General features: G+C 47.4%; 1 protein-coding gene across 1 annotated transcript in view; it reads right to left on the bottom strand.

Annotated features, from left to right (window-relative positions):
• Window positions 1-460: 460 nt before the first annotated feature.
• ILDR2 (immunoglobulin like domain containing receptor 2) overlaps window positions 461-11,545 on the bottom strand; it is a gene marked incomplete at its 5' end in the record, with an annotated part of 35,316 nt that continues 24,231 nt past the window's right edge. Inside the window, 6 exons of the mRNA XM_029084813.1 lie at window positions 461-496; window positions 1,344-2,034; window positions 2,935-3,145; window positions 4,920-5,036; window positions 10,178-10,354; window positions 11,474-11,545. The exon at window positions 11,474-11,545 is cut by the window's right edge and continues 72 nt beyond it. Coding sequence (XP_028940646.1) covers window positions 461-496; window positions 1,344-2,034; window positions 2,935-3,145; window positions 4,920-5,036; window positions 10,178-10,354; window positions 11,474-11,545 — 1,304 coding nt within the window. The remainder of the gene's footprint in view (window positions 497-1,343; window positions 2,035-2,934; window positions 3,146-4,919; window positions 5,037-10,177; window positions 10,355-11,473) is intronic.

Genomic DNA, 11,545 nt, shown 5'->3' with positions numbered 1-11,545 from the left:
AAAAGGCTCTAAGTGTAAGTATGGAGACAATATTTAATCCAAACAGAGAACTGAGGAGGCAGAGAGCAAGAGGTGTGCACACAGGTTTCTCTCTGAACATCAGACAGGGCAAGAGGCACAAGGGCAGCCTTGCTTGTAGTTCAGGGCTGCAGGGCCAGTAGGGACGTGGCTGCCTTCCAGTGCAGAATGGAGGGCACTGGAAAGCAGGGTGCCAAAGAGAGCCCTGGCCTCATTTTCCTGGCAGACCCCCAGAGCCTTTGAGATCTGAGGGCTGTTCATAGGAGTCTGTCTCTTACGAAAGCCTCTGCTCCCCTGATGAAACAAATGACTGAAACCAAGAGTCCGTGGCTGGTGGCTGCGAAGGTTCACCGAGGCCTGTCTTGCTTGTTGCTCTGCATCTTTTCCACTGCGGTCACCTCATGGTATCCAGGCCCATCGACATGACATGTCCACAACAACTTCAAACCACAAGGGACATCCTCGTTGGGAAATCATTCTGAGAGCAAAGAGAGAAGAGAAATGTCAATAGGAAAGCACCCATGGAACGGACAGAGACAGATGTAGGTTTGACAGAGACATGACCAAACAGCTACAGCCTTGTCCGCTTACACCCCTTTCCTCTCTCCACTTAAGCTCAGGTCTAACAGCCAAGCTGTTCTAGCAACAAGGTCTCCCCCATGGCACAGACTTCAGCCAGCTCCCCTTCCCCAACAACCGTACACTCATCAGTCCCCACTGGACTGTGGCAGGAGGTTCTGCACTTGCTGGTACCCTGTGTGAGGAGCACCTCTGGCAGGCACAGCCCGTGCGTATGCCCGTGGGCATGCACCCATGGGAGTGTCACCTCACCCCTTTCAGAAAGACCTGAGGTCTCTTACACTGTGCCTCACTACTAGCCCTGTCCCAGTCCAGAAGAAAAGAACCCCTCAACCCTTCCCAGACAAGGATCAAGCCTGAAGCAATGCCTTGTAATTTCTGTAAGTCCTGAGTAAGTTCCCTTCCCTACCATGATCCTCCTAAACTCTAGATAAACTCCCACTTCCTTGGATCACCAGGTCACAGATGCCAAAAGCATTCCTTACCTCCCCAGTCCCACAGCAGATCTGTCTTCCCCATTCCATCACGGAGTCCTGTGCAGAAGATATTCCCCTTTCTGACCCCCTACACCCACAGTGACTGCCTTCTTCCCACAGCGACTCCCCTTATCTGGAGTTCCCCACACTTGGACTCCAGGCTCTACCCTCCTGGAGAGCCCCCCCTGCCCCTCAGCTCTGGTTAGTAACCCCTGCCTGGTGGCTCCCCGCTCAGATTATTTGGGTCAGGAGCACTAGACATGGCCTCACTGTTTTCTTGGGGTCCTTTTTCCTCTTCTTGTCAGAGGCGTTGAGGTAGGCCTGCTCCCTGGCCCTGTACGAAGGACCTCGGCTCAGCTCCCTCTCGCTGTAGGGCGGCAGGGTGTCCTCCCCTTCCTCGTGCTCAGATGGTGATGGTGGTGGCTGCTGAGACTGCTGCTGCGACTTCTCGGCTTTGTAGGTAGAAGGTGGAGACCAGGCGTAGTATGTTCCCCCTCTCTGGCTGGGCTGCGAGCTCAGCTTTGAGGGGGTTTCGCTATGGTCACCACTCTCATCGTAGCTCCGGGATTTCCTCTCCAAGACACTGCTGAGGTAGGAGTGATCGTATTTCTGGCTCCCTCCGGGTGTCCGGCTCACCAGCCTGGGCAGATGCTTCTCCTCATGGGCTCGTCTCCGGGGTGGGCTGTATGACCAGCCCCGATCCGAGTCCGTCAGCGGCTCTCGGTTCCCTCTGCTCCGCTTGGTGTAGTACTCCTCCATGGAGCTCTCCTGGTGGGGCAGCCCTCCGCTGCGGCCGCCGTGCGACTCCGACCGCTCGAAACGCCGGGTTTCCTGGCTGTCTGCCCGCCGGGGCCGCTGGCTGTAGGACTCTGCAAAGGCTGCCAGCTCGTCCATAGAGACGGCCGGCACTCCCACAGAGAAACTCTTACGGGATAACATCTCGGACTTGGATCTCTGCTGGCTGGAAGAGGGAAGAGGTAAGTGTTAGAGGGCAGGATTCAGCTGCGCTCATCTCCTCGGCTGACTTCGTGGACAATGGAGGGAAACAGGCGCTCCTGGGGTATGAATCATCTGATCTCTTTTCATCATCTTCTGTAGGAAGAGATGTATCACATCCTAGATATCCCTGCTTCTCTCTGCTGACTGTAAAGGCAGCTTAGTGCAGACAGCTTGGACTCTACATGTCTAAAGTTACCCATGATTAACCCCAGAGCACACCTCCCTTGTCCTCCAGTATGCAGGGCTGGACTTGCTTCTCTTTGGCCCTAAAGCTTGTAGGTATATGTCCTGCTGGGAAAACCCAAGAACCTGGTTACAGAACTCACAGGAGGACAATTCTGAAGCAGGCTGAAAGGGAGTGAAATGGAACAACAGCCCACTACCGAGGGAAGGAAATCCCTGCCGTTGCTTTTGGGAGATTGGGCTGCTGGTATGTGAGGGAAGGATACGAGGTCTCTCTTTTAGGCACCAGAGTCCCAGTCCTTTAGGCCTGCAGTACAACTCTTGCTGCACCAAAGCACCAGGGTGTGATTCCTAATAAGCACACCAGCACTGAGAAGAGCTGGAGAGATCAGGGACAAATCTCAAGAGAGCACTTTGGGAAGGGTGGCTTGGTTTACCATTTTTACATCCCACCAGGAATGGGGCTGGTACCTTGCTTTGCCCAGCTGGGTCGTCTTCAGCAGACTTGTGGGGATCAGATTGATTCTGATCTCATCTAATGACATCTCCAGATTTCATGTTTCTCTCTACCCCTTCTGTCCAGCTAAGCAGGACATGGAGAAGTGCTACCAGTCCATCTGTCCTTTCTTTACTACTTTGCTAGATACAGCTGCCTCCCAACACAGCACTCCCCCCTCACCTGTGCCGGAAACTGTCCCGCTCATCCCTGTAATCAGAGACAGCGTGTGATCTTGAGGTGCTGCCCCCACCGATCACTCCTGCCCAGTATTCAGCATCGCCATCCAGGTCCCCCGCGGGGGGCAGAGGTTTCCTTCGCGCCTGGCGGTAGGGCTGCCGGAAATTCATGTCCTCCTCGTGCAAAGAGCTGAGTTCAGAGATGGTGTTGTTATCTGCAGGAGAGGTTGCAGAAATGAAATGAGAGAGGCATAACCTGGTAGCATGTATGAGAGGGGAGAGGACAGGAAGACTGTGGTCAGCTCAGCTGCAGCTTTTTCAGAAAGAAGCTGAGCTGCCTTCTGTTAGGAAAAAAATCAAAATGGAACCCAAGGTCCTTGTCCAAACCCTTGACTGATCCTACCCAAGACTCCTGGGGCTCAGTTTGGACATAGAACTGCTGTTAGGCCTACAGGTCTTCTGATCTGGTAGATGGCAGCCAGGCAGGATATTCAAAGCATATCTCAAATGGCACCAGACGCCTGTGTTCAGATAACTGAGTTCAGCCCTTGTGCAGAAATCCCCCACCAGCCCTGCTTCACTAACACACGTGAGCTCTCCACCCTTGCGAGGTGGGCACTACAGTTGGGGGAACATCATCACAGCAGTTCCACCTCCCCCTTTCCTGGTGTGAGACAGCCTGGCTCTGGATTTGGCAAGATGACTTGCCCAGCTAAAACAAAACCAACCCCCTCAAAAAAAGGTTAAGAAAGAAGTAAGAGGCTGTCTGAATCGCTGTCAGTCTCTACTCCGTCAAGCACACTGACATCTGGAGGCCTGACATACCAATCTGGAGAGGTCTTTTTATAGCAAATCTGGTGGGTGGAGAAGACAGTGTGCTCAGCAATGACTGTTTTAGAAGTACATATAATTTGTTAGTTATGCCTAATCTGTACAGAGCTTTGATGTAGTGTCATTCCCTGAAGTCCTTACCTTCACTGATTTGCAGGATCATTTTAAATGAGCCTCTACCAGTGCCCAATGTGGGTTAGCTCTGTGGGAGTCGGATGCTGCCCAGAGGAACCGAGCCCCCAGCCTGCTGCTGTCCTCCAGACAGAACAGCTACACAAAGAGCAGCACTGCAAGCCCTCTTCACGCACACACTTAGTCCCACCACTGCACCTCTGCCTCCTAATGTGTTAAGATCCTCACTTGGGTTAGTATTCTGACAACCACTGAGTGCAGCCTCAGCCTTTATTTAGGGAAATAAAGCTTGCAAGAGGCTGTCAGAAGACAGCGAGGAGTTCCACACAGAAGCTCAGTTCTGAGTTTACATCCTGTCCCTATTCACCACTGTCCTCTACCTTCATTTGTCTGACTGCCAAGCTCTCAGTACTGATGCACATACAACCTCTGATCTTATGTTGCCCAAGTGTCACAAAACTTCACAATCCCATTTTTTTTTAATCTTTCTCATAGTCCCAGCTGCTTCTACAGGGCAACAACAACTCCAAACCTTTCTGCATCCTTCAAACCAGACTGTGGTCACTGCAGCCCACAAAACATGCTTTCAATAAAATCATCCCTCTCCTATTTTGCCATGCTGGGAATTTACAGGCACCACACTGTAAGACACAGAAGTCATAAGGACAATATCCCATTTATTATCACACTACAGGCTGTAGAAGGCATGAGTGCAGACTTGGCTTTTCAGATGTGATGATCCAAAAGTTTAATTATCCAAGTTGACAATTATCATGAGCATCTGAGTCTCCCACACCTTGTTTGCTCTAATTAAGAATGATTAAGTAAGCAGCAGATCTTTAAAATTAGAAAATACCTGTAGATGCCTAAAATCTAGACTTCATCTGCCCTGAGTACCGTATCCTGGACATCACATCCTAGAAGCTGGCTCTAAGGCAAAGCCAGCCCACTTTTAACTATGAATCTGCAGAGTCTTTTTCAGATCAGTGAAAAGGAAAAAAAAATCAAACCATGCTTGTTCCTCACATCGTTCTCGCATCCTCCTCGCTGGGTCAAACTGAGCCAGTTCTTTCTCAACATAGTACAGCACCTTCATGGAGTCCCTCTCCTTGTCAGCCTGGATCCTGTATCCTTTGCGCACTGCTAGGGAGAAAAGAAAAGCATTAGAGGAAAAACTCTAAGTCCAAGGAGACTTTCTGACAATATTGCTTCTATAGTTAAGCTCATGTCTGCTTGCAGGTAGGCTGCCTCTTCCAAAGCAGAGTGAGTCAGTCCTTGCTTCAGAAGAAATTTGTCTAGAACGTGGGATGTGGAGTTGTGAGCAGCTGCATCATTTGTAAAGTTTGCAGTAACAGCAAAAATGGTTTGGAAATGCCCAATCTGTACACCCAAACGCATCAAGTGGTGTCACTGCCACAGTGATTCCACCTCCCACAGAGGATGGCTGAGAGAAAAGTAGCACTCATTTCCCCTTCCTCAGCACTACAGAAAGGATTCGTCATGGTATGGGAGAAGCAGTCCCGGAAGATCAGGCTTCCTCTATGCAGCAGGGGCTGTAAGTTCCCAGTCTGCAGGGGAAGCAGGTGGCTGAGCATTTGGGAGCTGTCACTCTGCAGGACTGCTCCACCCTCCCATCCCTCTGAATTCTGCTCACACAGGTTGAAGAGCATGTGGTAAAAGAAGCTCCAGGGAACACAGAAGGAAAACACAGAAAGTCCCACAAAGCACATCCCACTGCTTTGAGATTTACACCAAATCCAATGATGGGGCCAATCAGGTCACTGGGTAACTGTGAAACTGCCTCCTCTGACATTCTTTACATGCTGCATTTTACAGAAAAGGTAGGTCTTACACTAAGGGATTACACCATTTGCAGGGGAAGTCTGGACAGCTTTTTTGGCTTTTCCACAGTCTTGGGTGAAGAAAAGAAGTCCCTAAACACCTGGAGCCACAGCAGCTCTGACTCTGGCAGGCTGGATCCCTCCACACTTTACCTGCTAACCCTTTGGACAGCCTGACTACCTCAAGGCAGGTCTATAGCCAGCAAGCAGAGAACTCCACCTATCAGGACTCTGAAGAAAATAAGGCTTTTACAGTAGATTATTTAAGAAAGGTCTCAGCCTGGGGCTATTTCAAGATTGACAGAAACACGGATCCAAGAATAAAACAACCCTCAAATTCAGTCTCATTAGAGAACCGAGGACAATTCACTTAGCACTACAAAATGGAACCTTGTCTGCCTTGCACAGGGATAAAATGTTCCCTGTGTGAATACTGCAGTGCTGCATGAGTTCTCCTCTTGTGGCACGATTTAAATCCTTGGCCAATGGTTTTGAGCCAACCTGTTCTTTCTATTTTATCCCACACCCTGATACATCAAGGTACTAACATATGGGTTGGTAGTACGGTGCATAGTATGCGCTGTGTGGGCTGAACAGGGACTTGGCAGAGGTATTCTTAAGCACCTTCTGTCCTAAACTGCTGTGCATGTGTCTGTGCACTATTAAATAACCATGCACTGCTTCAGAAATGGCTGTGCCATAGAAATGGGCAGAATGATTCCTGCAATAATCCCACAAATTGCTTCTGGAGGAAAGTGCTTTGCTGTGGGTTTTGACTGTGCACATGTAAGGTAAGTAATTACATCCTGAAATATTACCTTGTGCATCTGTACTTGGGAAAGGTATTAGATGTTAAAACATAGTATGGCTCTATCAGGGTCCTGCTTTCAACACGTCTCCAGATAGCTCAGCTGACAGCAGCCTGGAGTTTCGCTGTTTTATTATCACCACAAATGCGTGTACAGCAACTGCAAACGCACACAGTGATTTAGAGAACACAAGGAACCCTGCCTCTGCCTTCCAAAGTGGAAGACCAGCATGTCTCTTGAAATGAGGCTGCTGTTATGAAGAGGAGCTGGACTGACTGGACTCAAAAGCGATGACTCCTGCTGCACTACACAAGCAACAGCAAGGCAAGTTCTCCACTTCACCTCACCATTACAGCTGACCTCTGCCTGGTACCGTGCCAGGGAAGAGGCCTCTTGCTATTCTTTCTTCTCATGTGTCTACTAGGAGCTCAGCTAAGCTGCCACTTCATTTATACACAGCCCAGCAAACAACCACCAGCTGGAAATTACTCTGACCTACTAATAACCTTTGGGGAACTTGAACTTCCAGACTCTGTCTCCCCACCATCACTCACGCTGAGGCTGTGCCAATTATCTATTTGGGCACCATCTATAGCTCATGGAACTGATGGAGAATTAGCCAGGCTTCATGCTAGACTCACTATTGCAGCTGTGTATCAAAAGGCAAATGAATTTCTTGGTTAATTCTGTAAGCATCTAGAAATTAACTTTGGATTTCAATCTGCAAAGATGACTGTGCACAGCTCATAAAAAGTATTTTCCATTATAGATGAAGCATTATTTTGTCTCCACGTTTATTTATTATATACTTTTCGCAATTATATTGAATGTTCAACTTATTAAATCTCTTTATTATTCCCTCATGAAAGAACTAAAGATATTATTGCTTCCTCCTCCTCACACCCTTCTTCATCTGTAAATTGCCATAACCCTTTAATAAGGTCTGAATATTTTTAGGCCCATCTTAATTATAAGGGAATAAAGATGCAGTGACATTAACCACTTGTCCAGAACCATTCACTGAAATCAAAGGGAATGGAACGTTCTTCCCTGTTAGACCATATTTTCTGAACAGTTCATAAATTTCTGATGTCTAATTTGTGTTTAACTAGACACTTTTTTTATTCTTCTGTGGGTGGAACCAAGTCAGCCAAAACTGTAAGCTGCTTCCTTCACCAGAAAGGACAGTGATACTATTTTTCCTCAGACAAGTGTGGTTAGGAAGTAAATGATGTCTCATCCTTATACATTTTCCATATTAAAGGTCTGGAGTCCAGCTCTCGAATCTAAAGCTTCCCTGTGTGTTTGATTTAATAAATCTATATAAGAGTCTCCAGGCAACAACTGTATTTAAAATAGACCCAGTATACATCCTAACTTACATGTTGCCAACACTCTTCCAAATCAAAGAGAGCTGAAAGTTGGTTTTCCTGCCCTTGTTCAGCCCTAATTTTAGGATGGAGTTCCTAGGCTTCACTGGAGCTTTGTCAAACAGATTTTATGTAACCCTAGACAAATTTTCTAAATACCCTCATGCCTGAGTTTGCTCACTAGATCACCTCACAGGGTCATTTATAAACACACAAACTGTCTAGGGCAAAGGTTGTCCTTTTTAGCCTGGCAGCCGGAATTACAGAATCCTCCAGTCTCTGACCCCCAGCACTTCTGATCCCATTTTTTAAAAATAACCTTGATAGAAAGGTTGAAATCTCAAACATACCAAGTTTCAGATCAGACCTACACTTGGCTGCATGGAAGACAGAGACCATAATTAGTGCTCCTTCTGAGAAAGGTCTTTATTATAAACTCAATCATTACCTGTTTTGTTTAACTTGCTGTCTGGCCAACTAGAAAATAAGTAGCTTGGAACAGCCACATAATGTTTTCTCTTCTACAGCCTGTAATTAGGGGATATTCTGGCATTGTGGGGACCTTAAGAGAAAGGGAAAAGCGCGCAGGCTATCACCCTTCCTTAGCTCCACAGTTCAAGGAACACCTTAAGCACCAGGTGCATGACTCAGACTAAGGGTTTGTCCATATTATTGCAAAAAAATATTAATTAAAAATAAGAAAAGCTTAAGAACCTCTGTTGTCTTGCCACAACAGTTAAAACTCTGTAATAACTATTTTATTTGCCATACATAGTATTTCCTTTCAAGTCCTGAGTTGAGGGATTAAGTTTAGCCAGCTGATTTGGATGATACAATAAATGCATCTTTCTGTGTAATGAACATGGGATGCTAAGACTCCTTCCACTTGGTTACCGATTATCCACAGTTTTTCATTCTACATTTGAGCTTTGCTAGTAATGTACAGCAGAGACGAGACTGGGGCTGTGAACTGACTCTTAAAAAATCCCTGGAAGTTCCCATGGCCAACACCATTCAGTGACAATTTTCACAAAAAGAAAACAGGAAGCACTGGGCTGTTGTTCATCACTTTCTAACAAAAGTTCTTGAATTGGATACATTCTGCTTTGGATCAGTGATTGATTTCTTTCTTATTTCAAAATGCTCCATTCCAGAGCTCTGTTTTGATTTCTGTTTTGTTTCAGATTTTCAGAGGGGAAAAAAGCATGATTGTTGAAGGAAAATATTTTTTGTAATTCCAAAAAGGTTAATATACTGACTGGGGCAGCGGAAGGATGTGTAGGGTTGTTCCAAAAACTTAATTACTTGATTATGCTACTTGATCTTGTCTTTTCTCAAGTGTCTTATCAACACCCTGTCATGAACAAATTTAACAATTGATAATTAGTGTGGTGCTTTGAAATCAGACATGTGGCTGGATCAATGGCAAACATACTGGGGAAGTATGGTGACTCTACATCGGCAAGAGACACTTCTGCTGCAGCATGTTTAAATTTAGACAGCCACTCTGATCCTGAAATGATGGCATGTGGCTAAATAGCTACCCTCTTTTTCCTTGATGGCAGCTTCCTTTGCAGCAGGAGAAGTGACCCTCACCAAGACAGAGTCATCATACTGATTCTCTATCTCTGACATTGATCCACAACTCCTTTCTAGTTAAAAAGCCTTTTATCACTCACATTTCACAAATGCAAAGGCTAAACAAAAAAAGTGACCTACTGACTGTTGTAATGTAGGGGAGAGGGTCCAGCCCCAAATGTTCCTGGGCAGAAGCGCTGAAGGAGCAGGTTCCTGTGCCCAAAATGCCATGAGGACAGTAAAACATGCTGCAGCAAAAACTGCTGCCAGAAGGCAAGCAGAGAGGGTAGGAAGAACAGTTTACCAAGAGAGAGTAGCCTGCAAGACATCAGCTCTAAGGGGAAAACAGCCACTGGCTCTGCTCCCCTGAAATCACCTTCACCCTTCTGTCCTCCACAAGGAAACATCTGCAGCAGTAATGAGAGGGGTTCCGGGCATGAACTCGGCCTCCCATTCCCTGCTGACCTAATTAGGTACCCACAAACTGACACTGTGCTGATGAAACTAGAAAAGTTGGACCGTGTGGCCCTAAGGGATGCAAATGCCATTGTCAGAGCCAAGGATTAAAATGCAGTTACTCTGTGTTTCTTCTGCTCATACCACTCTACCAGTGACAATCATTGCTCCCTTTCCCAGCCCTGCTCCCAGTAAGAGGAATGAATGTTGTGCCTGGCACTGCAAATTACCATTTTGGCTTCCTCCGCTGGAGTCACTTGCAGCTAAAGGAGGTGGGTGTGACTTATCCATCAGCACAGCAGGAGATGGGACACCAGCTACAGGAACACTGGGGATGTAGTATGGACCTGGCATGGCAGAGACTGCAGGAGGGTATCCAGCTTTTGCTGCTTTGCCTGCTACATACACTGAAAAAGAAAAAGAACAGCAGTCAGTTATCACACCAGACTCTGACAGACCCACACAGCACGTGGCCAAAACCTGCATGTCACCAACATTGGTGACAACCCAACAGGAGACAACTGGACAAATGACAAGGAACAATCTGAATTTCTCTATCACAGAATCACAGAATGTTGGGGATTGGAAGGGACCTCAAAAGATCATCCAGTTCAATCCCCCTCCCGGAGCAGGAACCTAAATGAGATCAAACAGGAAGGTGTCCAGGCGGGTCTTGAATGTCTCCAGAGAAGGAGACTCCACACCCTCCCTGGGCAGCCTGGGGAGGCTGCCTCAAAGGGCACTGAGGGGAGTTTAAAAAATGCACGTGGCAGGTGAGATGAGCACTGCAAGATGCCCAGCAATTGAAAGACATTCAGGGTGTTACAGACATCATTGTCACTGCCATGATTTACTGGCAGTTCAGCTTTAAAAACAACTGATGATTCAAGTAGCAGGGATGAAGCTCATGAAACCTGACAGATCTGCCTGAGCCTGACCAGGAACCTTGCTGGGTTGCAAGGATTTTGCATTGCTGTAGAGGGCACCTGCTTTGTATTGCCAGCAAGAAACCTCCCAGGATGCTCTTAGCTCTGACCTGCAACATTCACTGACATAACAACAACTTTGGAAGGAGAACATGACAGTTTGGAGAAGAAGGCAGAGCTGCCAAGGCAGGGAGGGCTCAGGGAATTACATTTGTAATTAACTTTGAGCACTCAACCATCGAGCAATAGGTCAGATGCTTCACTCCCTAAGAACTAGTTCTTTAGTCAAGAAAGTGCTCAGGGCAAAGGAAGCAGTATTAGCAGCTTCTCCTCTGCTCTCTCTGACAGGGAGCAAAAATTACACGTAAGATTTGCACCAGGCTTGGGCAGGGTCACTCACGCGCCCGAGGACAGCAGCAGGACTCAGGACAGCAGGGGCAGCGGACGTAACAGCAGCAGCTGCTCCCTAAGAACTAGTTCTTTAGTCAAGAAAGTGCTCAGGGCAAAGGAAGCAGTATTAGCAGCTTCTCCTCTGCTCTCTCTGACAGGGAGCAAAAATTACACGTAAGATTTGCACCAGGCTTGGGCAGGGTCACTCACGCGCCCGAGGACAGCAGCAGGACTCAGGACAGCAGGGGCAGCGGACGTAACAGCAGCAGCTGTGTGGGCAGC

This window comes from Antrostomus carolinensis, unplaced genomic scaffold (genome assembly GCF_000700745.2).
Source record: "Antrostomus carolinensis isolate BGI_N321 unplaced genomic scaffold, ASM70074v2 scaffold25074, whole genome shotgun sequence".
NCBI lineage: Eukaryota > Metazoa > Chordata > Aves > Caprimulgiformes > Caprimulgidae > Antrostomus > Antrostomus carolinensis.
Note: the sequence above shows the minus strand (reverse complement) of the source record. Positions and strands in the feature narration are given on the sequence as shown.